This window comes from Seriola aureovittata, chromosome 2, assembly GCF_021018895.1.
Source record: "Seriola aureovittata isolate HTS-2021-v1 ecotype China chromosome 2, ASM2101889v1, whole genome shotgun sequence".
Classification (NCBI taxonomy): Eukaryota; Metazoa; Chordata; class Actinopteri; order Carangiformes; family Carangidae; genus Seriola; species Seriola aureovittata.
The window spans coordinates 19,509,693-19,537,643 of record NC_079365.1 but is presented as its reverse complement, the minus strand read 5'-3'; the positions used below and the strand labels follow the sequence as shown (position 1 = coordinate 19,537,643).

Below are 27,951 nucleotides of genomic sequence, written 5' to 3'. Positions count from 1 at the left end.
CCCTGCTCTCTCTGCGCCGGGGTAACGCTGATGTGAGAGCTACACTGGTTACCATATGGCGTCTATCCAACTAGAGGCGCTTGAGAGTAGACCGCTTGGAGAGTGGGAGCGCAGTCGCAGGTTATCCATCGCCTGGTGCAAGATCTACCGTCACTCTGCCACGTCTGGGATCTTCCTTTATATAGACGAGAGACTCAACAAAACCACCTCACTCAACGCGGATCCAGATTGTTCTCTTTCTCCTCTGTTGCCCCCTCTCTCCTGTTTTTTTTTCACCCCCCTGATCAGGCTTAACCATCTTGTGTTTTGTAAAGGCAATTGTTAGTGCGCATCATCGCGGGAGCCAAAAGGAGGTTTGCCACTGTTCCATAGGAGACTGGTGAGTAGTGCCACTCAAGTTACATGTTCTTTGATTCCTATTAGCATGATCATTTCTGTCTCAGTCTTAGTCGCGATATTCTACCACCCTTTTTTCTTCTTGATTGACATGTGAACTTCTTATTAAGCTCCTGTCTTACAGTTAGTAAATAATGATGATTGGGTTGACTGATTGTTATGTAGACTACAATGTAATTGTTATTCAACAAGTGATTAAGTTCTTTTTTATTCTAAATGTTGTAGTGTAGAGTAAAGCTTTCACAGAAGTTTGTGGTTTAGTTGCAGGTTACTGAAAGCTTGTGTTTCTTTTAATCTTCCCACTTGCAAACATCCTCATCCTGGTTGTTTTAAGTGGTTAATTAATCGGATTTCTCTTGATTTGATCCTCCACATACATGTGGATCATTAGATGTCTGTGGTGTTGCATGGATGGGACAGTCCTGTTGAGATTCAGATGTCCCATGAAAGAATGTCCATGTAAAGTTCTGGTTATGATGTCACCTTTTTAAATCTTTTTTTAAAGAAAAAAATCTTCTGTCTATTTGTTTCTTTCTCTCTCAGCGGGCTGCTGGAGCGTCATGACAGCTGAGAAGAGCGGGCCCGTTATAAACGGTAAACCAGAGGATGGCAGAGACCCGGAAGGGTCCAGCTCCAGCCTAGACAATGGGGAGTACAATGAGAGGGGCCACTGGAACAACAAGATTGAGTTTGTCCTGTCTGTAGCCGGAGAGATCATCGGGCTGGGCAACGTCTGGAGGTTTCCTTACCTCTGCTACAAGAATGGAGGAGGTAGGGAAGTTTTCTTCACCTGTGCTTGTAGGATGGAAATAAAAAGGAGAATGTTAATCATAGTAAAGGTGATTGGACAGGTTTTTGTGTTGGTGGGCATAAGATAAGCTCCCTTGCAGCAAGGAGAAGGTAAGCGTGGTACCTGTAAAGAAGGGATTAGGCAACACTGGAAAAGATCGAAACATAAGCAAGTATTACGTGTCATTAGATAAATAAGTAGACAAGGATGTGATTGTTAAAATGTACAAGACACATATCTGAGTAAAGGAGGTAGGACAAGCACTGTTATCTTTTACTGCACCAAAGGAGGGGGTAAATTTCATTGGATAAAAACTGAGCACGTAGCAGTTTCAAAGTTTATTATTTCATCCATTATGTACAATCATGTCAATAAAAAAGGTGGGCTCCCTCATTAGGTGCCATTAGACTGCACAGTATGGATCCTCCTCATAATCTAAAAAGGTCATCCTGCTCTATGAATGTGGCATCACAGTGAGTGCTTTCATGTGAATTTTGTGAATCCATCCTTACAGCGGTATTTAAAGTAGGAATTAAGAAGTAAATTTTGCTTTTAGGGGTTAGATTATATTTTGAACTTTTATGCTTTCTGATTTGTTGTTCTAGTAGATGTTCTGTATGTTTTTTCTTTTGTGTGCATACAGGTGCATTCTTCGTTCCGTATGTCATCTTCTTCATTTGCTGTGGCATCCCTGTGTTTTTCCTGGAGACTGCCCTGGGTCAGTTCACCAGTGAGGGAGGCATCACCTGCTGGAGGAAAATCTGCCCGCTGTTTGAGGGTAGGAACACACTCACTTCCCATTAATAATACTAATAATGAAAGAGAAAATGGGAGATTTTACGTAGACAAAGTGGTCGAGCTGATGACACTCACTTCTTCTTGGACACACACATTAAACATTATGATGATCTTGGGTCATTCATTCAATATTTTTTAATGTATTTATTTATTTTTTATCAGTTTTTAACCAGCTGTACAACTTACTGACTTCTACAGGTGTCTTATTGACACTGGTCAAATCTGACGTAATACATTTTTTTTTTCAATTCCTACAGGTATTGGCTATGCAACGCAGGTGATTGAGGCTCATCTAAACGTGTACTATATAGTGATCCTAGCCTGGGCAATCTTCTACCTCTTCAACTGCTTCACCACTGAGCTGCCTTGGGCTGGCTGTGGACATTACTGGAATACAGGTAGGTCATGTTGGATGAGACGGGAAAATCTTCTTGCAACCACAGATCATCATGTTCATCCTTTTTGTTTCTTGAGAGAAGAAAGTTGAAAATACAGATTTTTATATATAGTGTCATATCTATATAATATCTATATCATGTCTAACATGTTGTGTTTCTACAGAGAACTGTGTTGACTACTATGGAGAAAATTCCACCAACATCACAAACCCCAACGCAACTTCTCCAGTCATTGAGTTCTGGGAGTGAGTACATTTCTTATTTCTAATTCTTTTTCATTTGAGATTCATGTTCCGTCACAGTTTTTATATAAGACATCATGCTCTATTTGTGTTTGCAAAGTCACATTAAAGAACATACTACAATGGTGGCTTTTATCTCTACGGTATGAAATATTAATTGATGTGCCATTTGTCCTGTAACGGCATGAGTAGATGCTTTGTCAGTTCAGACAGTCCTCAACAAGTCCTCTCATTATCTAACATATTGTTGAATAGCTGAGCTGCCGACGGCTCCAGACTCTTTCAAAGACCCCTCCTCCCCCAACCTTTCCCCCAATAATTAGTCAGCCCTTTTCATATTTGTGTGTCAGCAGGCCCTGGTAGGCCAGCTGTCTCCCAGCTAGAGCCATGTGTGTGGCAGCAGATCAGGCCTTGTCAGTGTGTAATGCTGACCACACTTCCTGTCTCACTGCCAGTGGCTGTGTTTACACTGCTGGGTCAAATCTCATTTTCAACCCCCTGATTAATCTCTTCAAACTACATATCAGCATGACAACAGTTAAATTGAAATTGTCATGTGTATTATTGTGTCTAAATCAAAATGAAGTGAGATGCCTGCTGTAAAAATGATGAAAACGTCAGATATGAGCCAGTAACATAAACCTAAGCCCTGAGACAGACATGGCTTGAAGAGCCGACCAACATGTTGCTGGCAAAAATAGCAACGGACCGAGCCTTGTTTCGTCTGTGCCAAGACTGTTGTGTTTTGTACTGTATATACAGAATAAACATACAGCAGAGCCATAAATTAAACGAGCTTCATGTTGGTTCCACAAAAATAATAATCAAACAGACAAAATCATGCATTCAGGAGGGGAGGGGGTTGGAGGAGTTTCTCTACAGGATTCAAAATTTATGAAAAATATTATATTTTTTAGATTTCAAAATTTCCCAAACAAGTAAACCAAAATTAGACATTTCTTTGGTAAAACTAACAAACCAAGTGATTAGATTTTTATATAGTGGTGTATTATATATAATATAATAGTACATAATAATATTTATGTGACCAGGTAGAGGATACCTTGCTTAGCTCTAGTTTAAACCATACAGAGTTAATAACAATAGATATTCCAGTCACCATGGAAATTTGCACAGCTACTCTATTTTACTCACATTAACAGTATGTAAGTAAGTCACACACAAAAGGGATGCTGCTGCATGCACCCATATAAAAACAATTCACCCACACTTTAGAGCACGGACAAGTATATTTACACACATTAGCGTTCACATCTTGCCCTCTCGGCTGACCAGGCAGGGACAGGGGGGCTGTGTTGGACCTAGCCTGTGGCCGGCCACCAAGAACATGTCATGATGATCAATGGCTGGTCAGGAGCTCCGGGGGTGAACTCGGTGGCAAAGATTTGGCAGCGCCATGTAGCTCTGTGGCTCAGACTCTCGCTTCTCATCCTCCATCAATGCTGTTGCCTGGCTATGCTTCAACAAACAGGAAATGAACTGTTGATTCACCTCCGCTGACAAGCTATGATGTCATTATCGCTGATAACATGCCCTGTATCTGGCATCCACACCTGTAGGCATATCACAGTAAAAAAGAGAGGCTTGACAACTCTTCCTGCAGAGCAGCACATTGAAATCTGACATTTGGGACGAGTCTCCAATTTCCTGTGGTACCCCTCTAAACAAGACCGCCATGCTGCCACTGAGTATCCACAGTGTCAGCAACTTAAGGAGAGATGGGGTGTCTTTTAGAGGAAACTCTTTGGCCAAGGGTTGCTGTTGCCAGCTGGTTCACATCTGTTTACCATGAAGATCTTGCGAACCTGGGGGCCACCAGACCAGAATGTGTGACAGCTGCTTGAGGATGGTTATCACCAAACTAGGAGGTACAGCAAAGAAAAAAAATGCAAAGATTTCTTGGCCATGGTAGATTGTCACAATGAAGGAGTTCTTCTGAACCAAACCCTAATTTGGCTGGCACTGTCATGGTTGACTTGTCTTATGGTGGTCAAAACCTAGACATTATATTAGCACCAATATTTGAGAGAGCTTTTATGAAAATTGTCCTTGCCTGTTGATCAATGTATTGCGATTGTCCCGCCAGCACGTCCTTGATGCTCAATAGCAGCTTAAAGTGTTGGGAGAGTACAAAGCAATGTGTCATCTCCAGTAAGCCTGTGTGCCGTCTTTCCTTCAGAGCTGCAATGCTTTTTCATGTAGGTTTGTCCTCATTCCACCATACATTGAAGTTCTGGAGGGTTTCTGTGCAGCTTTAACAACCGTGGGAGACTCAGAGGTATTATCACAATTTCTGCATGCAAATTAACAAGTTTTAACAACCCTGCATCATCAACTGCAAGTGTTCAGGTTAGCAGCAGGATGATCAGCCAACATGGATGGAAGGAAGACGTGGTGGTTGTGGAGTGAATCACAGAGGGTGGATAAGGTTGTCCTGTAATGCTGGTCACTCTGCTCCAGATTGTGTTTCTCTTTCAGTCTCTGAGAGAAAGTGGATGAAGGGTTTGGTCAGGATGGCCACATTTAAGACTGGTACTGTGGAATAGGCTATGTTCATCCCAAATGACTGCGCGAGTACATGTAAATGTCAGTAAGGTACTCTGCAGTGGAGGACCTTCAGTGATTAAAGCGTGTGCATAGTTTTGTTTTTCTATTTCATTAAAAACATATTTTATATAGTCTATATATACAGTGTATAGTTGAGTTTTTAGGCTCACGGAAAATCAGACTCATTGCACATTATATTTATAAGTTGTCAAAATGAACTATTATATTTTTAGTATAGTATGCTACAGTGGTTAGCGTGTCAGTGTTTTGAAGCTAAAGAGCATAAGTCCTATGTGGGTGGTGGAGAATGCATTAAGGGAATGTGGTCAACCAGCATCTGACACGACATTACTATTTATATTGAACAACTTCAAGCAAATATTTATTTTTCATCATCCTCACTCTTTGCTGTAACTTATTTAGCACAGTTTTGCAGTTAAGTTAATCACTCTGAGCGCCTGTAAAGTGATGTGAAAAACTCTGCAGAGGCTCCATGAAGTGATACTGCTTGAGCTTCTTCAAGAAACGCCTACACTGGCTTTTGCTTATGTCACAACATAACATGGACTAAATGCTGTAAAATCAAATAGGAGCTTAGTTATCATCTTTGTTTTCTGTTCTCAAACAGGCGCAGAGTCCTGCAGATATCAGATGGTATTGAGCACATGGGGGGAGTGCGCTGGGAGCTGGCCATGTGTCTGGCCCTGGCCTGGTTCATCTGCTACTTCTGCATCTGGAAAGGACCCAAGTCAACTGGCAAGGTCAGACAGAGTGATGCATGTATACTATTGTGTGTGTGTGTGTCTGTCTGTGTGAGTTTGTGTGGTTGAACTGTTTATAATGCACTGCAAAGAGTGAGTGCCACATGTAGGTATGCAAGCATGATGATTTCACATGACAAACTAAATAATGAACTTAAATTACATGTGTGATGATGGAGGAATGTGCACATGAATCTGTGTCTTCATGAATGTGTGTGTGCGCTATTTTGCTGCTGCTGCCAGTTTTACGCGTTTGAGAAATTTTCATTTTGGTCTTACACGCTGAAACAGCCACAAGCTGAAGTACTTTCCCCTCTTGTCCTCAAAACAACTCCCTCACAGGAAGCCACAAGCATTTTCCCCCTGCAAGTAGAGAACAAAAGGGGTGTCTGTGCAACCCACTTCTACCTTTTCTCCCATCACCCTTTCCATTTTAATGTCCTCCTTGAGTCTCTTCTAGCAGCCTTGAGGAGGATAGTACGGAGTCTGCACCTTGCTTTGGGTGCTCAGTTGCCCTTAAGAAACTCCACTCAGACTCAATGAGCCAGAATAGAGTAGAGAGATAGAGTAAGAAAGAGAGGGAAGAAAGAGAGTAAAGAGAAAAGAAGAGAGGTGTGTGTGGAAAAATGAATGGGTTCACATTCTACATGACGGGGAAAAAAACAACTAGGCGGCAATGCCTATATCTCCCTGAAGTGTCTTTTGTCTGGCTGTGAAGTAAGAGGGGAGAATGCTTCTTCATGGCTGGGCTTTAGCAGCTGGTCCAAGATTGATTCCTGTATTCACTGGGGGAAAAGGAGAGTGTTCATGAGGAGCATGCAGAGTATATCCTCAGCCTCCGCCTCTGCTGCCTCTGCCTGTCTCTCTCCTGCTATGAGAAATTAACCACAGCTCACTCATTGCAAGAGAGAGGTTGCTTTCTTCTCCACAGACCCTACAGCCCATTCAGTTCGGACTCTGCTAAGCTGTTTGCTTTTGTTGGCCATGTTTGCCAGCCATTGCTGCATTAAAGCCCTCCTGTTAGATTTACAGCGAGGCAGGGGCAGGTTTGACCAGTAAATTTGTGGTGGCTTAAATGTTTACCCGTGGTGAGCTGGAAGGAGCATGTGGAGCATCAAAAAGTTCATGGAGAGATTGAATATTGTCCTTTTCATCTCCAGAGAGATGGGGAGAGAGAGGGAGAGAAGGTTTAGGATGTGTAATCGTTTTATTTGACAAATTAAAGGAGGGATCTGTTGGGCAGGAGACAAGTTTTCCCACACTTTCCCTGTGGGCCACGCCAGGATTAACAGAGCTTAGAGTGGACAATCTCATTAAGTCTCATGGATTCTTACTGTTCAGACAGAACCGTGGTTAGGATTTCATTTATTTCTATAAGTTTGATTCAGGTTTTTGTGGTTAAAGACGTCTAAGATATTCAGTAAAGCAAAATGTCTTCAATTTCTGAATGATTGAGAACACAAAAAGCTTTATGTGGCATTTTAGATCACAGACTCTCTTGTCCCCATGCTGAAACAGTGGCTTGAACTTCTCTGCAGTTTGATTAAGAAGCTCACTCCTTCAAATGCTTGACCCCCCACCCCTCCCGAAAAAGGACCTTCCATTCATAAAACTGCTGCTTGCAGTAGTACAGTAATGTGACCAGTGGGTGTATGGGTAATTGGTGTGTACATCCGTGCATTAGTGTGTGTTTAGGCCGATGTGTGAATCATCCATTTTGTCTGTGTCTGTAGTATGTGTACACCCATTTCTATGTTGTGAATTAAGTTTTGTGTGTGTGTGTGTGTGTGTGTGTGTGTGTGTGTGTACTCACGCACTTCTGTGCATGCTTCAAAGAGAAGCACATTTTCCCACACTGCCAGCATCACTCCTCTGGGCTTCTCCTGTCTAAGAGACGGGGCCAGAGGAGCCTTCTTTTCTTTTCAGTCTCCTGGCCTGGCTCTGTTCTGTCCTGTTCTGTCCTCAATTGGACTTTGACTGGCTGCCAGCAAGCCAGGGGATGTATGTTGCCCGCCTCTGCCTTCCAAGAGGCCAGGGTTTTTGTTCAAGGGGTTTCTAAGAGTTTTGAGATGTTGAGCACAATTCTGCAAAACCTGAATAGTCCAATAAAAGAGGGAGTGTTGGTTTGATGGTTAGCAAGTGCTAGCTACTGTACAGAAGGCATGTGCGGAGTTTACTGTTATGGAGTTGACTCTGGCATTATACCCTGCCATTTGAATATATCTCTTTACCTAACATGAGGACGGTTATACTACTATATTTGCCATATGATACACGTCAGACACTGCATATGATAGATTGATATACTGGACTAAAAACATTTTTAGTTTTTCAGAGTGTATTTTACAGCTTAGGATCCCAGGGTTTATGATCTCCTCTTATGTCCTAAATATTACTTGTTTGGCATAATTTACATGGTAATACATAGATAAATATCAATAGCCCTCATTTATGTTACTGTAGCTGTACTACTAGTGGACCTTGTTACCCTGTAAAATAAATCGTAATACTAAAAGTAATTTCCTTTTAATATTGTTTAAGGATTTTTTGAAGTCCAAAGAAATGGAACTGACCAGGATTCCTCAAGAAAAAAGCAAAAATTAGTCAGAGAACTGAAGTTTAACTATTAACTATTATCATCTTCTGACCCCCTCTGAATTGTTTAGAGCCCCTTTTTGCCCGGGTCTTTGCCCAAAGGTTGGGAATCATTGGTTTTTGACAAGTCTCGCAAACAGCCAACTAAGTTGCAGTGGTGCAATATTGAAAACAGGGTGTTACCAATATCGTAAGCATGCAACAAGGATTATAACAATTTATTAAAAAGGTTCTTCTGATCTCAACATCAGCCGTATTTGATAAAACCTTTTGGATGCTGTGGATTTTTCGTTCCTATAGAAAACGTGAGCATTGAAATTTGCGTCACTGTAGCTCTCATACTGTAGCACATCGTGTCAATTGCAGTCCTGTCCCTCGTCACTTATCTTCCCACTCTTCTTTCTGTTCCGGTCTAGACATGTGTGGTTAGATTACTGTCATGCCCTCTCACCTCTGGGTCTGAACAGTCACATGTTATCATTTAGCTGCAAGGACGACATAGAAACTGCAACCTTATTCCTTCTTAAGATTCTCTCAGTCCAGTCAATCCAATGTTTTCCTGATGATGTGAAGCAGTTTTAAAAAAAAAAGAAAAAAAAAAAAGTGGGTTGACGAGGAGGTGGCGGTGTTGGTTAGAGCCCAAGATTATGAAGTTCTGACTACTGTTGGCAGGGTTTTTTGCTTTGCACAGCTTCACTCTGACTTCATTTTGCCTGCATCCTATCAGGTTATATAAGTATGTTCTCACAGTTACTCATTGTCGACTGTGTTTTGAATTAATCTTTCTAATCTGTGCACATTTATGCCTGCAGGTTGTATATGTGACAGCTACCTTTCCTTACGTCATGTTGCTGGTCCTGCTAGTCAGAGGGGTGACGCTGCCAGGAGCATATGACGGCATCAAGTTCTACCTCTACCCAGACATTTCGCGTCTCTCTGACCCTCAGGTAGGCTTGGAAGAAGTGTCTCTGTTTTCTAGCAATCAACCAGAAAAGATCCCTCAAAATTAAGTGAATATTAAATGTGGCAACATGTAGATAATGCCACCTACAGGCAAGGAAAGTAATAGTTGTTGCTACTTTAATACTTGTGCCACCTGCGGGCAGTTAGTGTTAGTGCTACAGTTTTAGAGTGGAGTTGCTGTTATCTTTAGTTTTGTGTTAGGATCCCATGTCATCCCATTTGGAAAGTAACCAGAGAGATAGTCAGGGACTACAGAGGACATACACTGTGCCAACCTACTGCAGCGTAAATGCTCTGTTCTTCCTGGCATTCAGCAGATTATGTGCTACTCCTACATATTCAGTTTTAAAATGTACATTAGAGATATCCACACACTGCAGCTACGAAGAAGAAAAAATAACTTGAGTTGTACTGCTCAGTGGCTGAAGGTGGCCAAGTGTCAAGGTTGCAGAAGTTATTACTATCCTTGCCTGTAGATATGTGTATATCATGTCTACAAATATGGCTGCTGTTACTTTTCTTGCTGCCAAGGTCTGGACACTGTTGTACCCTAAACTTAAATAAGATCTGATAAATACTGCACATTAAGCCTGGACTCCATGCAAAATCTATAATCTCCCTGTATTTACACCCATGTTCATGTTGTTCTTGTGTCCTCAACTTTTAATTCCAACTGGGAGCTAAAGGCAGAATAATGATAATATGTATTTTTGGATTGTGTTGTGCTTAAACTATGCCTGTTTTCGCCATCTTAGCTATGAAAAGCACAAAGTACTGAAGTGAAGCAGGAGGGGTTAAAGAGACGAGACTCATGGGAATGCATTTATACCCTTGCCTCACACCCACCTGTCTGGAGCTGAGTCGCTGCCAGGGGACAGGTGGTGTTGTTGATACTGTACTGCAACAGGGGATCAGTACTTTTTTTTCACACCTATCACTATTTAGCACTGGCACTATGTTGTACCAAAAACACAAAACAACTGCTTATTTGGTCATTCGATGCAGAGGAAAAGATGGTACATCTCTTGAAGCAAAAGCGTAAAATACAGCTATTTAATGTAGTTAAGTGTGTTTATACATTTCACTCTAGTGGCATTGATAGCACTGTGGCTTAATATGGAGCCAAGATTGTCATAGCAGGGCTGAATCCTCCTGCTGGTGATGAGATAATCAAGGGTCAGATAAACAGGCAGCTCTGAGAACCTGTTGAAAGTGAGTTGAAAGATCAGGGCTTGAGGCTAATAGAGGTGGTGCATTAACATATAACTCATACAGACAGATACGTGCACACACATGGAGCAGACTCCTTGACCTCGTCTGGAAAAGGCAGACAGCTCGGGTCGCTAAGCAACAGTGCACTACAAATGTCATCGGATGGGGTGTCATGACAACGTGAATCGGAATAGATGAAGAGTTTGAGTGAGAAAGAGAGGCAACAGACTGGAGCAGATAGATTATTTCTGTCGCCATGCGGTATCATGTTATTCTACAGACTGACAGATGGATTGATGGTTCTTTGCGATAAAAAGCAAAGAAGCATAGCAAGGTGCCAGCAAAAGCAGTGGCGGAAAAGGCTGCAAGCTAGTAAACATGGATGTAAACAAGGCAGGATTTAAAATATGTTTTAAAAATCAGCTTTGTCAATGTTTTATGATGAAGGAAATGCATTCAGCATGTTGGGACACACGACGAATACTCCACAGGGCACATTTAAGACGGTGACACATAAGAGTACACATTGATGTTAATGTTAAATAGCATTTATAAAACTTTTGTCATGGTTCATTGAGAAAACAAATGCTTAAAGAATTGCAGCTCTCTTTCAACTTACACACTTGACAATATATCACAGCGTTTCAGGAAACTATATCTGCTGCAATTTGATCACCTCCTCCTGTTCAGACTCCCATCCCGTCTGAACGCCTGTTTAACACTCTTCATGTCAACAGCTGGTCTATGGTGTGATCCACCATGAATGTGATAACAAGGAAATGTTGTTACAGTCGATCTGTAACTGCACACGCAAATGAGCCAAAGCGGAAAAGGTGTTAAGAACATACAGTATCATGCCATAACCCTAGCTTGGACACACTGTAGACTTTATGAAGCTTTAACATTTACTCTTTATAAACTGATAGTTGCCAATTATTTTTCAAGCTGATATGAATGCATTTAAGAAGAAAAATTATAGATTAAAAATTATTTATTGTATTATTTCTATAGATTAATAAAATACAAAAAAACCCAATTCCAAACAATACATGAAGAAAGAAAGGAACAAATCTTTGTTTTTTTTTTCCATTTAATAAGCTCTCCAGCTGTTGTACAGTGAGATGACTGTTGCATCTGTAATTTTAGTAAAGTAAGAGAAGGAGAAAATACGATAAAGTTGGACGGTGAAGAAGTGAGGAAAAAAAAAGGGGTCGACAAACAAAGACACAAACAGAGGCACGGAGAGAGTGAAGGAGGGTGATAAAGAAGCGCTGCTGTTTGGCAGAGGAAGACATTACTTCTGACACCAATGTTAAATTAGTTTCCTCAAGGACAATCAGGGCTCTGTTCTGTCCAGCAGGCTGTGCGGAGTGTGTGCGGGGCTGTGTGTTACCCTCTCTTTTTACACCCCTGAACTTCATTATGCCTCCCCTCTTCTCCTCTTTCCTATACCTTTCTCGCTCTGGCTGTGTCCCTCCTTGTCACCCTCCACCCAGCACTGTGCATCATCACCCCTCCTCTTTTACACTTCTCACACTCTCATACTCCCTAACCTTCACTGTTATCTTTCCACGCTCTGCAACTGGAAATGTGTTGCTGTTTTTCCCTCACTTCTACATTCCCATCAGCAAGACAATAATATGTGCTTAACCTCAATGGAGCCAAAACATAAACCTGCAAAAACTGATTCAGAAACAACTCAGAAAGTTGTTATGGCAAACATTTGCCGCTGCACACCTCCACTACTCTCCTTTTAGCCCTGATAAAACTATCTATTACTTTAGCTGCTAAATGCTCCACTTTCACTACTAGTTGGGATTTTAGCTTTAACTTATACTTCATTTTAACTTTTCTTGCAGAAAAAAGCTGCCTGCTGTGGCTGAAAACAGCACTATGAGAGCAGTCAAAGTGAGACAAAACACTAAAGTTGTAGGCTGTGAAATCACACTATGAAGCTCCATAGAGTGAGTGATAATTTACTGTGGGTGGGTCATCACTCTGAGCAACTCTCCTCACATACAAGTAGTCATGGGATCCATTGTTAGCATAAAAATACTGGTTATAGCCGCATTGATGTGTATGTGTTTGCCTGTACTTTCTCTTTCAGTATATTGTGTGTCTTGTGTGAAAAGGGTGATAGACTGTGTCTCGTACTAATATATATTTATATCTTTGATTATTTCACCTTATTATTTGCTTTAGAAATGAACATACTTATACATGGATTGAATCAGGGGCTTGTATTAAGATAGTTAATTGTTTTTCTTAAAAATTAGTGTAATGATATTGTAATTCTTTAAAGTGGTATTGTGTGTACCTATTTTTCATAAAACATTCAAATTCGTTTGAGAAATTCAGTGTAATAGAACTATAGAAAACTCAATGTACTCTCTCTCTCAAACAAGAGAGAGAGAGTACAGTATTTTCAAAGATTTACATTATGATAAAAATTGTTGTTGTTGCTTGGATATGTGTACTTTCCAAAAACAAATCTGTTCAATTTTGTTTTTTTTTATTTAGTTTTAAACAGGAGTAACATTCCTAATACTGTTGGATGAAAAACTGACTGCCAAAAATATGTTTTTCAGTTCATCTGCAATATTTCATCAATCCAACAACTGTCAAAACTCTGCACTCATAGGAGACCAATACTTCAGCTACAACAAAAAAATCATAAAAACTGAAATGAGAAAGTTGTAGCATGCTAGCACCAAAATACACATCTGTAAAATGCCACTAAGATAACAGTCTCATTGAATCTCTGCCCAAAAATCTTCATCTTGTATAAAATTGATCACTTAATGTCCCCCTCCTCTCAAAAATGTGTTTTGCTTATTGTTTCTTCACTTGGATTTTCTCTGCTCAGGATGATGTATGTGCAGAGTTTGACACTAGAATACTGTTTTCACATTTATCTGCTGAATAAGGAAAGTTTTTCTGTGCTTATCTTAAATCTGAGTTTCACATGTGTACATACAAGATAATTTTCTGACATCACAACCATACATGTTTATCAGTTCGGGACTCAGTGGCTGAACAAGTAAATGTAATTTGAAGGAAAAAAAAAACAAAACGCAAACATGTCTTACCACACATTGTGAGGGAATCTTTAAGTTCAGTGAAACATTTTAATGTTTAGAACATCCCTGACTGACTCACTGCTGTAGGCATGCACCATTTGTATAATGCAACATAATATAATGATTATTAGGTATAGATAAAAATGGATCTCATTTACAAAAAGAGAGGACGTGAGGAGCACCAAGAGCAATACATTAACATTACAAGGACACTATCTTACAGCCAATGTCATCCAGCTTTCACAAAGTAGAAAAGTTTCCTGGAGCCACAGTCTCAACATAACCAAACACAAGCCGGCCAAATTAGGCACAACATCAACAAGTGATTCTCTCTGAGCCTGGGCCTTTAAGGTTTCACTGCGCTGTGCGGCCATCAGCCGAGGGTGAACTAAAGGGAACATTAATGAACATTAGAAGAGAAAGGCCTGTTCTTCCACAGGAACAGTCCTGTGTTTGTGAGGTCACAGAAGTTACCGTGGTTACTCCCAGGAGGGAGCGAAGACCGTGCGTTTGTTAATTGTTTCTCGGTGGGGAAATGAGATTAGTGGCTGAATGGTGATGTGAGAGAGTTTTCAAAGAGCCATGCTGCATTAAGTTTTAATTCGCTAGCACCCCATGCTATCCTGTGGGTTCTAGGGTCCTGTGCTGCACTACAAACTAGTTTCATAAGGCACATTTTAATGCTGTCTCATTCAGGAATCTAACATGTGTAAATCCCCATGGAGTCCATGGATAAAACTACTTCCACATTATACCTAAATATATAATAGTGTGGGATACAAGAGAAACTAAAAACCTTGTTCTATGCCTCTTTACCTGCATTCATCACCATATTTTTCCTTATTGACCTACCCAGGATGCAGTCGTAGAAAGTAACTAAGTATGATTTATTCAAGTACTGTACTTCAGAACAATTTTGATGTTAATTTATTTTACTTGAGTATAGAAATTTAATGCTACTACACTTTTTTTCAATTACATTTTATAAGGAAATATTGTACTTTACATTTGTCTTACTAGTTACTTCTCAATTCAAGATTTCATATAAAAACACATGTTAAGCTTTAGTTTCTCACGATTCAGTTTGTGTGGCAGAACTTTTCCTAATCAATTTTAGGGGACATTTTTCTTTGAAATGAGTACTTTAATTATTGATACTTTAAGTACAGTTTCCCTGGTAATACTTGTACTTTTACCTAAGACGGAATATGAATTTTTTTTGTTATGTTGTTATATTGCTAGTTTTACTTTAAATCTCAATAATTCTTCCACCAAGATCTTTCCCTTTAGTTCAGCGTATACTGGGATAAGCCATGAGAATAAAGAGGATTAAACTGCTAGAGAAATTTAAGAAGCAATGATTTAATGGTTTGCCCAGATTGCAAGGTCAGCTATAGAGCAGGACCCCTACATAGGAGTATACCAGACATTTCAGCATCACAGCAGCTACAAACAATTCCTCATACCCAAATGACAAAAAATGTTGATTGTCAATGCCTTCCAAAATGAAGATGTGAACATGCAAGAATGATGACAGGTCAAGAAGAGTTTTTTTTTTTCCTAACTATTTTGTTCTGTCACCTTTATGGTTAAGTTGAGGGTAGAGAAAGCCTGCCGACTGTAGCCTATATGACTTAAGGCAGACTTTTTTTAAGGCCTGTAATGATGGTAAAATACTTCCACTGTTGCTACATCAAGAAGACAGTCACATGACCCCATAAATTTGCTAAAGAAAACATGAACAACCATTTCCATTGCTTTTTGTAATTAGGATGCTGTCTTACACACACATGGACTCAAAGAGCTGGTCCATCCAAATTGCAACAGCACCAAGAATGTGGAGCCATGCTTTCAACTGTGTGAGGCTGTACTTTTAGACATTTAGAGCTAACGCTAACCTCAGTATGCTAACATAATCACAATGAAAATGCAACACATTGTTACGTTTAGCATCTTTTGCTAATTAGCAATAAACACAAACAGCAGTTGAGGCTGTCTGTCCCATTCTAACAGCTGTTGAGACGTTTCACTAAAAACCACATCCTGTGTGTCAACCTCATGGCAAGAGGAAATGTCCAAGGATCACTAGGGACCACCAGTCACTATGATTAGCATGACTACAGTAAAAAGCATACCCTAGTGGTATCTAGCCACGCAAATAATTTGGAGTTTCTCAGAGTCTCAGATTTATGTTGCCACCCCAATTTTAATAGATCTCAATTCATTGGAACTACTTTCTATCGAGGAATATAAAAACTGGTCATAGTGTGTTCTGTGAATTATCCAGAGTAAAGTTTGAAGTTTTAAAATTTAATTTTTGAATGCTTTGGCCTCAAATGAAATTCAATTAACCGTTCTACTCACTATGCCATGGAGTTAGCGAGGCATAATATGAATATTTAGGCACTGGAAGACTTTGTAGCTACTTTTAGGATGGTAATCCATGATTCATGCCTGCTCTACTGTGTGCCCCTCAGAGGGGAAAGAAAATGGTTGAGCTGAGCCATAATTTCATTATGGAGTCACTGATGATGAAAATCAGGTAGATGAGGGGTAACAAAAGAAATGTCGGGTTTCATTAGACCAGATAAAAAGTCACCTCTTGCCGTATCATGGTTATCTCTTTTAGATGGGAAAGCCTATTCTATTCATTTTAATTCTGAGGTTTAATTAATTTAAAAAATGCACAAAGAATTTTTACTGTCAATGATAATAGGCTGAGAAGCATTAATGAAGTGGAAATTAAACTGTAAGCTGGATCAAGAGCACAAGAAATGATCATTCTGAAATTTAGATTTTTGCATTTGTGTGTGTGTGTGCTGTGCATGTACAGACAAAATTAAGGAAAAACCTGATTAAATTAGTAGACGAGGGGCATTGTACTGGCCCTAGCGGTTTAGACTCATGCCATTTAACCCCAGCTTGAAAATGTTTGTTCCAGCACTTCCCTCTCTCTACATATAGTTTCTGTGTGTACCTTGAATTAATGTCAGTCTCTTCTATGAAAGGGAAAATGCCAAAAAAATAACCTATATTATGAAACCGATGTGAATCATACGCTATCACAGTCACAGGATCTAAACCCAATGAAACATTGGTAAGTCATAGCAGAGTTTATACACTTGCAATGAAGCTGTTCTGGAGGCTTGTGGTGAACCAACACTTTACTGAAACATTTCCCTGTATACTCACACTCCTATCTGTATATGTACTGTATCTTTATGCCCACTTTTACATCAGGTATGGGTGGATGCGGGAACCCAAATCTTCTTCTCTTATGCCATCTGCCTGGGCTGTCTCACTGCTCTGGGAAGTTACAATGCCTACAACAATAACTGCTACAGGTAGGAAGGTGGCTGTTAGTTGATGGATGTCTGTGATAAGAATGGGCGGACTGATGCGTATCATTCTAGTTTTCGTTCATCACACAACATGTCTGTGCTAGTCCATCTGTGTTACCTGTAGCAAGTCCAGTGACAGCTCATACAGTAAGTGTGATCTGTCTCTCTTCCTCTCTGTCTTGCTCCTCAGGGACTGCATCATGCTGTGTTGTCTGAACAGCGGCACCAGCTTTGTCGCAGGCTTTGCCATCTTCTCCGTGCTCGGCTTCATGGCCTACGAGCAAAATGTTCCGATCGAAGCTGTGGCAGAATCTGGTGAGAGAATAACAGACAATATAACATCATGTTTCTGAATTAAAATAGAATAATTAAGTACCAACTAGAAGAACTGTAATGTGGCCATACAATATATCTAAAGCAGGTACAGTAGAAGTCTGAATCTTTGTGCTCCCATCCACCGTATTCTGCTAAAATGGATAAACACAACCAGTTATATAAGTCTACACTCTTCACCTAGGCTCTTAGACCACCGCATTATTATTTATTCAAGTCAGTATGAATGATTTAGTGACAGAGCGAGCGATTTGAAATGTTTGTCTTAGAGCATGGTGAGGCCAGTGCTTAATGTTTTAGATAATGTCTTTCCAAGGGTTTGTCACCAGTTGTAGGTGTTAAATAACACTAGGGCATGCCACCCCTCATTTTGAACCGGCCACTCTTATTTCACAGCAGCATCTCATCTCATCTTATCCACGTTCCTTTGGACCAGACATTGTGCTACTTTTGCTTTGCTGCACTTGTGTTTGCAGGTCAATTTGTCTGTAGTTCATATGTTTTATTGAGAGAAAGTTAAACGCTCCATAAAACTGATGCATATAAAAAATACCATAAGCTAGTAAAAAACCACTTTGCCTAGTGGAGTTTTTTTTTGGATAATGGCTTCATAAATTGAATAATTCTACTCATACCACAGTCATTTGCAAATGATAAAAGAGTATAATAAATAATGTAAAACCATAATAAGGTCACATTGAGCCCTAATAGTTTAGGACACCCCCATTAAGCAGGAAAGGGAAAAATTACCGAAAAATTATTTTGCAGGAGAGAAAAAAATAAGAAAACCTTGGGAAGGACCCCACAAAAAGCAGCTGAGAGATATACTATAACATAGAACAATATGTAAAAGTAATAACAACTCTTAGCTCAAAGTCCAATTAAGAAAGTAAGTAGTAGACACCAGTCTACTAAGACTCCTGTTTATGTGATGTTAGAAACATGGCTTCAAGTCCTTCTAACAACTGATTATGCAAAACGTGAAAATATTGTAGGAGAAGCTTTAAAAAGCCTTTGTAACTGAAAAGCAAGAGCTTTATAGTCTTTGCTGTGGTTATTGCTATTGTGCTTTTTGTTTGAAAAACTGTCCTGCTCCAATAAAACTCCTGTTTTGTATTTTTTTGTGATGCAGGTCCTGGTCTTGCATTTATTGCATACCCTAAGGCTGTTACTATGATGCCTCTGTCTCCACTTTGGGCTTGCCTCTTCTTTATGATGCTCATCTTCCTCGGCCTGGACAGTCAGGTGAGACCCACTTGTGTCAGGATACTAATATCGCTGAGGCTTTAAAATAAATTTATAGGTTATACCTTTGGGTGAAATCTGCATGTAAACAAATGGAAATACGTAAATCACAAGCACAAAGCATAAGCATAAGCATAAGCATGTGTTTACACAGAACTCAAAAGTTGTGTGTTTAAATTTCTCCTGTTCAGATTTGGAATATTTAATGAGAAAACATCTCAGCTTTATTCTTAGTTCTGCAGTACTGAACACACAGTTTTAATTTCATCAAGCAAACTCTATGTCTATGGAGGTTGAAAGCACGTGCAGTATTGTAAGTCACTTTGGGCAAAAGCAAAGTATGATTGTGTTGATCGTTTTGCAATTTATTTCAGTTCTTTTAATTTTGTGCACCTTTAAATGAAGCTTTTGGACACCTACGTAGTTGCTACATGAAACAAGTGGTTGTCATGTCGAATGCAATTAGCACTGGTGAAAAATATGTTTTTATAAACTATATTATTGTCTTGTCACTTAAGTGTAGATTTATCACTAATAGAGGCTGCTGGGGGAAAAAAAACTACCCTCCCATTTTATAGAAATAAAGATTTTGTTCTTTGTTTTTGTTCCAGTTCGTGTGTGTGGAGAGTTTAGTGACAGCTGTGGTGGACATGTACCCAGAGACCTTCAGGAGAGGCTACCGCAGAGAGCTGCTGATTCTTGGCATGTCCATAGTCTCGTTCTTCATAGGTCTCATCATGTGTACGGAGGTAAGCCTATATTTTCTACTGGAGCTATGATATGGCCAAAATAACGGCTGTATTTTGAGAAATCAAACAAAACAAGCGAAAAGATGTAGAGGGGAAACAGACGTGGAAAGTAACAAAGTAGATTCCCTTAAGTAGCCCACTGAACTTACAGTAAACTTTTTACTTATTAACTAGTTACTTCATAAATAAAGATTTTTACATACATACTGTATGATAAGGTCATTAAATATGATGCACTTCCATACCTTAAACCAACCAACAATATATGAGAATAAATTGAATTGCACGTGTTTTTACCTTCAAACCATACTTTTATCTCTATGTAGACATGTCATCATCATCATCATCATTATCATCACCACAACCACCAACATCATCATCGAATGACAAGTCTGAGATGAAACCCAGTCAGGTATATTGCAGATGATGGTCATTACTCCCGGTAACCTTTTGTTTGCATTATTAAACCTGCAGTGCAGAACGGTTGTCTCCCCCCTCTGGCAGTGAGAGTAATTGCACAAGCACTGTTGTTTTTAGCGAGGAATAGCCACACCAATTGTAATAGATGTTTGTCCTTGCCGTCCATTGCGCTTTTTTTTTTTAAAAACTGTCGTCTTTCCTCTGAATGCAGAGTTTCTTTTTTATCTCGAACATTAGAAACATTTCTTGAGATTTTTTCCAACGTACTCCGAGTTGCTGCAGCCTACTCCGTCTTCGTCTCTACGGTTGCTCCCCTCTTCAGTTCTGCCAAACCAATCATTGCTGGTTGACACAAAACGCATTGCTACTGGTGCACCAGTGCAGGAATGTCGCTACAGACACCCGATTTAAAAGACAGATTTATCTGACGCTGATAGGCTTAATCAGCATTGTGTGAACTGGCAAAGGTTTGAAAGTAATGGATATTCATTTATATAAAAAATTCCTGTAATCCAACTTTAAATTAAGTGAATCTCTTGGTCCAGAGTCTAATAATCAATCAAAACAATTTGAACCTGATCCACTGCCTTCTCAGCATCAAGCCTGTACAAAATGATGATCTTTTCCACTGGGCACTTTATTTTCAGTCCTAAAGGTCCACAATCATGTTATCCATCTAGAACAGTATCTATGTCACCAGCTCTATAGTGCTTTTAAGACCTTTCATCTTTATGTCGTAATAATGGAGGGGAATCTGGTTCCTCACAACATCAAGGTTATTCATCCACTAAAAGACGTTCATCCCTCCATATGCATTGCACTCCATCCACCCCCACTGTAAATACTGTACTGTCCTCTATAGTGGCCCAAAATGGCCATAAAACAGAAGGAAAGAATTGAACGCAATCCTGACGTACGGTACTTTCTCAGTGTTTTTTTTGTAAGTTATAGACGGCTATATTGTCCAGTGACCTTACCTCTGTTTGTCATTGCCCATTCTAATCCCTGTCACCACTACATAAAAATCATCCATTTTCCCTCTGCCTTTACTCGTCTCCCACCGCCACCTGCACTCTAGACACTTTATTCCTCTCTGTCGTCAAAGAGCCATCATGAATAAAATGTCAAAAGTAGGATCCAGAGTAGGATTTAACACAGTTCAAAAGGTCTTGTTGGAGTGTAGTTCAGTACTTGGCTGAAACAGGAATAGAACCAGTCACTGAGATATTTTGATGATATTCTTAGCTATTTACTCACGGTTTAGAGCTGTGATGTAACCCTACTCTCCCAGTCATGTTCAGATTTTCAGATTTTATTTATGATGGCCCTTTTAGTGGAGACAGAGAGGAACAGATAGGTTGTTTTGAGTGAAGGTAGGGTAGGCAGAGTGGATGATAATATGTGAGCACAGGCACTGGTACTGTATCAATGTAGAGTAGTTTGACATTTTGGAAAATACTCCTATTTGCTTTCTTGTGGAGAGTGATAAGAGAGAAAAGATATCACTCCAGTATTGGCCTATTCAAAACTACAGCTAGGAGAAATAACAAGTTAAAAGAAATAATCTAGTAAATAACTGTACATAAACCATAGGTTGTCATTTTTACACTTTTGGTTTAAGTACAAGGTATAGCATACTAAGTAGTGAGCTTTAGAGGTGCTGATAGGCAGATTTTGTTACCTTTGGACAGACTCAGGAGACCTGTTTTCCACTGGTTTGCAATCAGTTCAATTTCTCATATCCAATTTGGGACAAATGTCCATTTGGACTCAAGGATGAACTGATTCAATTTTGGTGGTCAAATGTCAAAGGTCACTGTGACCTCACAAACCACGTTTTTGGTGATATTTCACGACCGGTCTTGAGGGAACTTCTTCAGATTTGGCACAAACATTCACTTGGATTCAAAGATGAACAGATTAGAAGTTGGTGCTCAGAGGTCAAATTTCAAGGTCACGGTGACCTCACAAAACACGTTTTTGGCCATGACTAACAAATTCATACACTTATTATGACACCATTTCACTCAAATGTTTAGGAGAATAAAATGATGATGTGATGACATTCTACATACAAATGGTCAAAGGTGAACTTCACTGTGACATCATAATGTTCTGCAAACACTCTTCCGCCCATTGTTAAATAGTGTAACTCAGGAAGGGGAGAGCGTAACCATGTTTCCTGCAACTTGGCTGGTTGGCGGAAGCATGCAACCTCAAGGCAGTAATTCTATTTTGTTTTATGCTAAGCTAAGCTAATCGGCTGCTGGGTGCAGCTTTAAATTGACTGGACAGATATGAGAGTGGCATTGATCATCTCATCTAACCATCAAAAAGAAAACGGATAAGTGTATTTCCCAAAATACAGAACTATTCCATAGCCATAATGGACTACTTAAGAACAGAGTGTGTTGTTGGGGTTTAAGTAGTTCTTTGAGGAGGTAATATTGATTTGTAAAAAACACAGCATACTGCATAGATGTTTCATTGATGCCAGGAAGCCTTGAGACAATGATATACGGTAATCTTTGGACAAATCTTAATTTTCAGTAAATTAAAAGAAATATCAATGGTGGGTCACACTGTGGATTTGTTTACTATATGCGCCTGTGCCATCATGCTAAATCAAGCATTCCTGATTTACTTCATATTTGATGTTATCCAAATGAGTCTGATGCTCACATAGTGGCTGTGACAGAAAACTGACAACTGTCTTGTCTTATCAGGGAGGAATGTACGTCTTCCAGCTATTCGACTCGTACGCTGCCAGCGGGATGTGTTTGCTGTTTGTGGCCATATTTGAGTCCATATGTATCGGCTGGGTGTACGGTAAGAGTAGAGACTCCGCTTGAAACATAGCAAGAGATCTCGAAGCAGTGTTGTCAGTGTTTCACGTCTCATTCCTGTCACTACAGATATCAGTAGTTTGCCTTTTGTCAACTGAACAACTGTCAGACGTTCCAGCATAGAAAAACAGGCCATTGCACAAACCTTGTGTAATGCTTTTACCCTTCTTGATGCAATAATATTTCTTCTCTGCCCTCTGCTGGAGAATGGTCTCAAACACATGAAGCATTTACTAAGTCATGTACTGAGATGTTAAAAACAACATTATGGTACAATAGCAATGTGAAAGTTTGCCATTTAACATTTTTCTTAACTAAGCATTGTGCCTTTTTTTTTTTATTCAATAAGCCAAACAGTCCTGCAATGTGCACATTTGGCCTTAATTTCTGGGTTTAAATATCGGTGCATTTACATTATTTTCTGCCTTATTTCAGCAAACAATCTGACAATAAACTTAATTATATTAATTCAGTTCAGTACATGTAACATGCAGCAAGGCAGATCTTATCCACATCCAATCAGCAGCTCTGTTTAGACAACCATACTCTGTCAAGAGACATCAATCACGCCATTATTTTGACGATCCATGCACACACTCTGAGTGACACTGATTTGCGTTTCAGGTAGTGACAGATTCTACCTAAATATTGAGGACATGATTGGCTACAAACCTGTCTTCTTCATCAAATGGTGCTGGATGATCTTGACCCCGGGCATCTGTGCTGTGAGTCCACTGTAGACACAAATACAAGAGCAGCAGTAGCATCAACAACAGCAAACAACACATCATCGTCGATGATCAGGAGCAGACAATCAAAAAATACTCTTTTTCTTACTATTTAAATAGAGAATGAAATCATTTTGATACATCTTGTAATATAATTTCTCACTGTTTATGCATCCCATATGCAGCTTTGATTGATACTTCGATTTAGGAGAAACTATTTACATATTACACATTTATTTATGTTACAACTGGTTTGGATATTTTTCCACACAAAGGTTCTGTTATATGTGGCTCTTGATCTTGATGTTCTAAACAAGTATTTAAACCATGTGAACTTTATTCATCAAAAGCATTTCTTTCTCATAATGTAAACAACCACATTTACAAATAGAATAACTTTTTTTCTCTGCCACAGGGAATTTTCCTCTTCTTCCTTATCAAATACAAACCGCTGAAGTACAACAACATGTACACCTACCCTGACTGGGGCTATGGTATCGGCTGGTTCATGGCCATGTCCTCGATGGTCTGCATCCCTCTGGGGATTATCTGGAAGATCTGGAAGACTCCTGGCACCTTCTCTGAGGTACAAACACACACATGAACAAATCCTATATTCATCAGAATTGTGTCTCAAATAATGAAGAAATGTTTACTACTACTACTAAATACTACTACTCATATAAGCTCTTCCATATGTAGTTTTAGCCATTGGATTTGTCTAATTTATTGTAATACTTGTAATGCTAATTGTAGTGGCCTCCAACCATCCCTTGTAGTTTCTGGCTTGAAATTAAAAAAATTATTATTTTTGCTGTGCAAACCAGGCATTATCTTGTTTGCTTCAAACATATTTTTTCTCCGTAGCACAGAAAATCAATAGAACAGAAGTTATTTTCTGTCATCCTTTCATTCATTCACTATCTCATATTGCCCATCTTCTTTGATTAAAAGAACATCATCTCTTCCCTGTTCTGTGGCACAGAGCAGCCCCCTTTGTACTGTAAATAAATTCAGTAGATAACTTCCTGACTTTGGCCCCGTGGCAAACAATGAAAATTGGCCACTATTCAGGCAACAGGCATCCATAAAAGAGACTGTCAATGGATGGCCCTCCCATTTCCTCGCACGAAAATGTTAGGGCTCTAATACAAAGCCTTGTACTGGTGTTCACATATTTTTCTCATTCAAAAACAACAATGGACAATGTCAGCAGACATTGTACTGTAAGGCTTTCACCATCTGTTTTGCAATTGGGAAAAGGTTTTAACAAATCACTTGCTGAGCTTGGAACTGAATGAGTCTCACAAATGCAGCTGCTGTATCTCATCTCACATCTGTATTCCTCAGAGAGGCTGTGACACAAATGGCTGATCTCCCGTCATTTGCTTGAGGGGGGATCAAATAAACAAATTGTAGGTTTGTGATATGAGATGATCAGTAGTGGCCTCTGGCCTTTGCCCAACCTTAGGTATAATGAATAACAGAGACAAATGGGAATTTAGTGTTGGAATCTTGGTAAGTTAGCATGAAATACTAAATACTTTGTTATTTAATATGACAAGTAATTTATACAGTATGTTACAGAACTAATAAATCCCTGACTCAAGGAGTGTCTCAGTCTATGGTATATTATACATACAGTAACTGGGTGTACCATATGGTCTGTGGTCTCAGTGCTGTTCTGTTCATTTGTTCATCCCCAAAGTATGAAACCTAACAAAATAACAATTCAGTCTCATGTCTATACATAAGAGGTAATGGTGAGTTGATGTTACAGTACCACAAAAAGCAGATTTATTGTAAAAATCAATCTAATATTTGCTAGCACAGACACATTTATACTTGGATTACATTTTTTGTTGATGCATTTTCATTCACCTTCTTTTACACCTAAGCTGTATTTGCTTAATGCTGCTACTAGAAGTAGCATCGTGGTGGGAGACTGAGAGATAACCTCTTTTCCCTCTCTTGTGTCCCTTTCTGCAGAGGATGAAGAAGTTGACGACTCCCAGCCGAGACCTGAAAATGAGAGGGAAGCACGCCGCTCTCAGTCCTTATGCCGCCAACGATGCAAAACTTAAGGTTGATGGGAAAATATCCACCATCTCAGAGAAGGAGACGCATTTCTAACTGACCGCCTGACTGACCGACCAAGCTGCCTGCCGTCTTGACAACAAGTCCAACGAAACGAAAACTACAGCAAACAACAACAGCAACAACAACAACAACAGTGTCCACCACTACACAAAACAGGAAACAAATGACTTGGAGTGTTATTTTTGTTTTGTAAAAAAAAAAGAGAAAAAAAGGGAAGGTTATCACATGATTATGTAGTCTGCTTCTGTTTTGCACAAACTTTGAATAACACATTTGTGGTTTTCAGTTAATATTGTGACTAAAGCAGCTGTTTCTTTCTTTTTCTAACCATTAATGTTTTAAAATCTGTTTGATGACATACAGTATATGGTTAAAACTTGTCCTGGTACCGTGTCAGTACTGGTCACACTAGTGTTTGTGCCTTTAGAACAATACCAATGTCATGTGCTGTAAAAGGCTTACACTGTACATTTATTGGCAAAGTGCTATGCCTCTCTATTAGGTACTAGGTACCCAGATGTAACTATCTAAGATGTAGCAGCTTGGGGACCATTCTACATAGTTCTCTGTGTTAAGAGAGGATACAGCAGCATGTCTTAGTACCGAGGCTATAGGAGGACACTGTATTCCCCTGTAAGCAAAACTTTGAGTTGTATATAAAGAGTTTTGCCATTGAAATCTTGGATGCTATCTGAACCAGCTGTGACTGTGAGGGATGTGGATTCTTTTTAGGCCTTCAGTGATTCTCCTTTACTTGAATTCAGTGCTGTAAAGCAACATAAGCAAAAACTAACTGGATGTAACTGAATGACATTAAAAGGTCATTGTTCATCATATATTGGGACTTTCAGGGCTTTGCAGATTTCCATGGCATTGCTCTTTCTAATTATGTCTTTGCTCCGGAGGTTTACAGTATTATTGAAGGGCAAACAAAAAAAAAAAGGGGTCCAGGGTTAAAACACTGTAAAATAGATCCCCTCAGTTTTGGATATCTTTAATTTTACATCTGTTAGGTTTGAGCTGAAAATCTGTACATGGCTACGAATAGCAGTGAGCGACTCGCAGGCTGAGTCTAAAAACACACCTCTCTCTCCTCCAGCTGCCCTCCTGTAAGTCGTGGATATCTGTCATTTCACAGTAATTATGCTGAGCCTAACACAGAGTGACAGACAGACGTGCTTCCACCCCTGCTTTTTTTATTTCCTGCTCCGCCTGTAGAGGAGAAGATGGATGCCCATCAGATGAGCATTTCAAAACCCATCTGTCTTCGTACCCCCCCCCCCTCTTTTTATTCTTTTGCCTTGCCCCCTTCCCTCTTTTCTCCCGCTGTCCTTCCCTCTCATCTTCAACCTCTGCTTGTCCGCCCCCTTCAACTTTTTCCACTTCTGTTTTTGGCTTCTCTTTATCACGTGACGGGCTTGAACAAGGCCTTATATAAAACTGTGCTGCCGCTGAATGCTTTGTATTTCAGCACACATCTATACATTACCAATAGTCTTGCTATTGATTAGTGTTTCTGTGACCTTTTCTTCTCACATTGTAAAGGATGAAAAAAAAAAGTACAGCTTTTAATTTTCCTGTCTGAGTCACTGCAGGGGTGAAAGCAGTCTGTCCCCACCATCCATTTAATTGTGGTTAAGAGACAATGAGCTGGTCTCAATGTTCAGATCGATCTCAGTCCATCACAGTCTCATCCAATCAGCACTCGAATGACTCTTAAGTTCTCCTCTCTCCCTTCCTCGCTTTGTCCGACTTTCTCGCTTCCCTTCCTTTCTTTCCTCTGTCCTCGTTTCCCGATGAAAATGCAATCAGAGGAGAGCATCTGAGGGGATGAAACTTTGAATTTATCTCTTTACAGTTTTCCAGGAGGAGGCAAAGAAAGCAGGGGAAGAAATAAGGAATTGATGAGCTGAGGAAGTGCCTGATCGAGTAAGTAATGAGGGAAATCGAGGAAGTGTTTAGTGACCGAAGGCCCCTCCTGTCTAAGCTGTGACATCCTCTTAAACATATGATTGGTCCCTCTGGTGTGGTTGCATTATGACATTATCACCTCCTCACTGATGTTTGTGCAAGTTAATAGTTGTGTGCACTGGATATTATAGCCTGCTGTTTAACACTGATCATGTTGATGTATATTTTTACATCTCTTTCTAGAAATCTGTGGTCTATTTCTTGAGATGAAAAATGTTTAAAAAGAAGTGCTGTAATAAAAAGAATACATCCTTTGTTTTGACTTTTGATATTCCGCTCAAAAGATCTTGTTATAGAAATATAATGAAAGGTGTTTTACTGTTCTGTACTGTTCTACACAGATTTTGGTATTCACAGGACATGTGAACTGTCTGCTTACTCATTTTTAAGAATAAATATTATAAAGGAAAACTGA

At 39.6% G+C, this 27,951-nt stretch overlaps 1 protein-coding gene across 2 annotated transcripts; it reads left to right on the top strand.

Annotated features, from left to right (window-relative positions):
• The first annotated feature begins 142 nt into the window (after window positions 1-142).
• Window positions 143-27,951, top strand: slc6a11b (solute carrier family 6 member 11b). Of its 2 annotated transcripts, none has more exons than XM_056391230.1 (15): window positions 143-379; window positions 940-1,167; window positions 1,830-1,964; window positions 2,242-2,382; window positions 2,546-2,627; window positions 5,821-5,953; window positions 9,361-9,495; window positions 17,044-17,147; window positions 17,335-17,459; window positions 18,610-18,722; window positions 19,334-19,471; window positions 22,618-22,720; window positions 23,362-23,462; window positions 23,881-24,051; window positions 25,455-27,951. In XM_056391230.1, the coding sequence occupies exons 2-15, from the start codon at window positions 957-959 to the stop codon at window positions 25,596-25,598; spliced, it is 1,836 nt and encodes a 611-aa protein (XP_056247205.1). In that variant the 5' UTR covers window positions 143-379; window positions 940-956; the 3' UTR covers window positions 25,599-27,951. The 2 variants fall into 2 exon arrangements, with proteins under 2 accessions (XP_056247205.1, XP_056247214.1); XM_056391239.1 differs by lacking the exon at window positions 143-379 and adding an exon at window positions 398-519.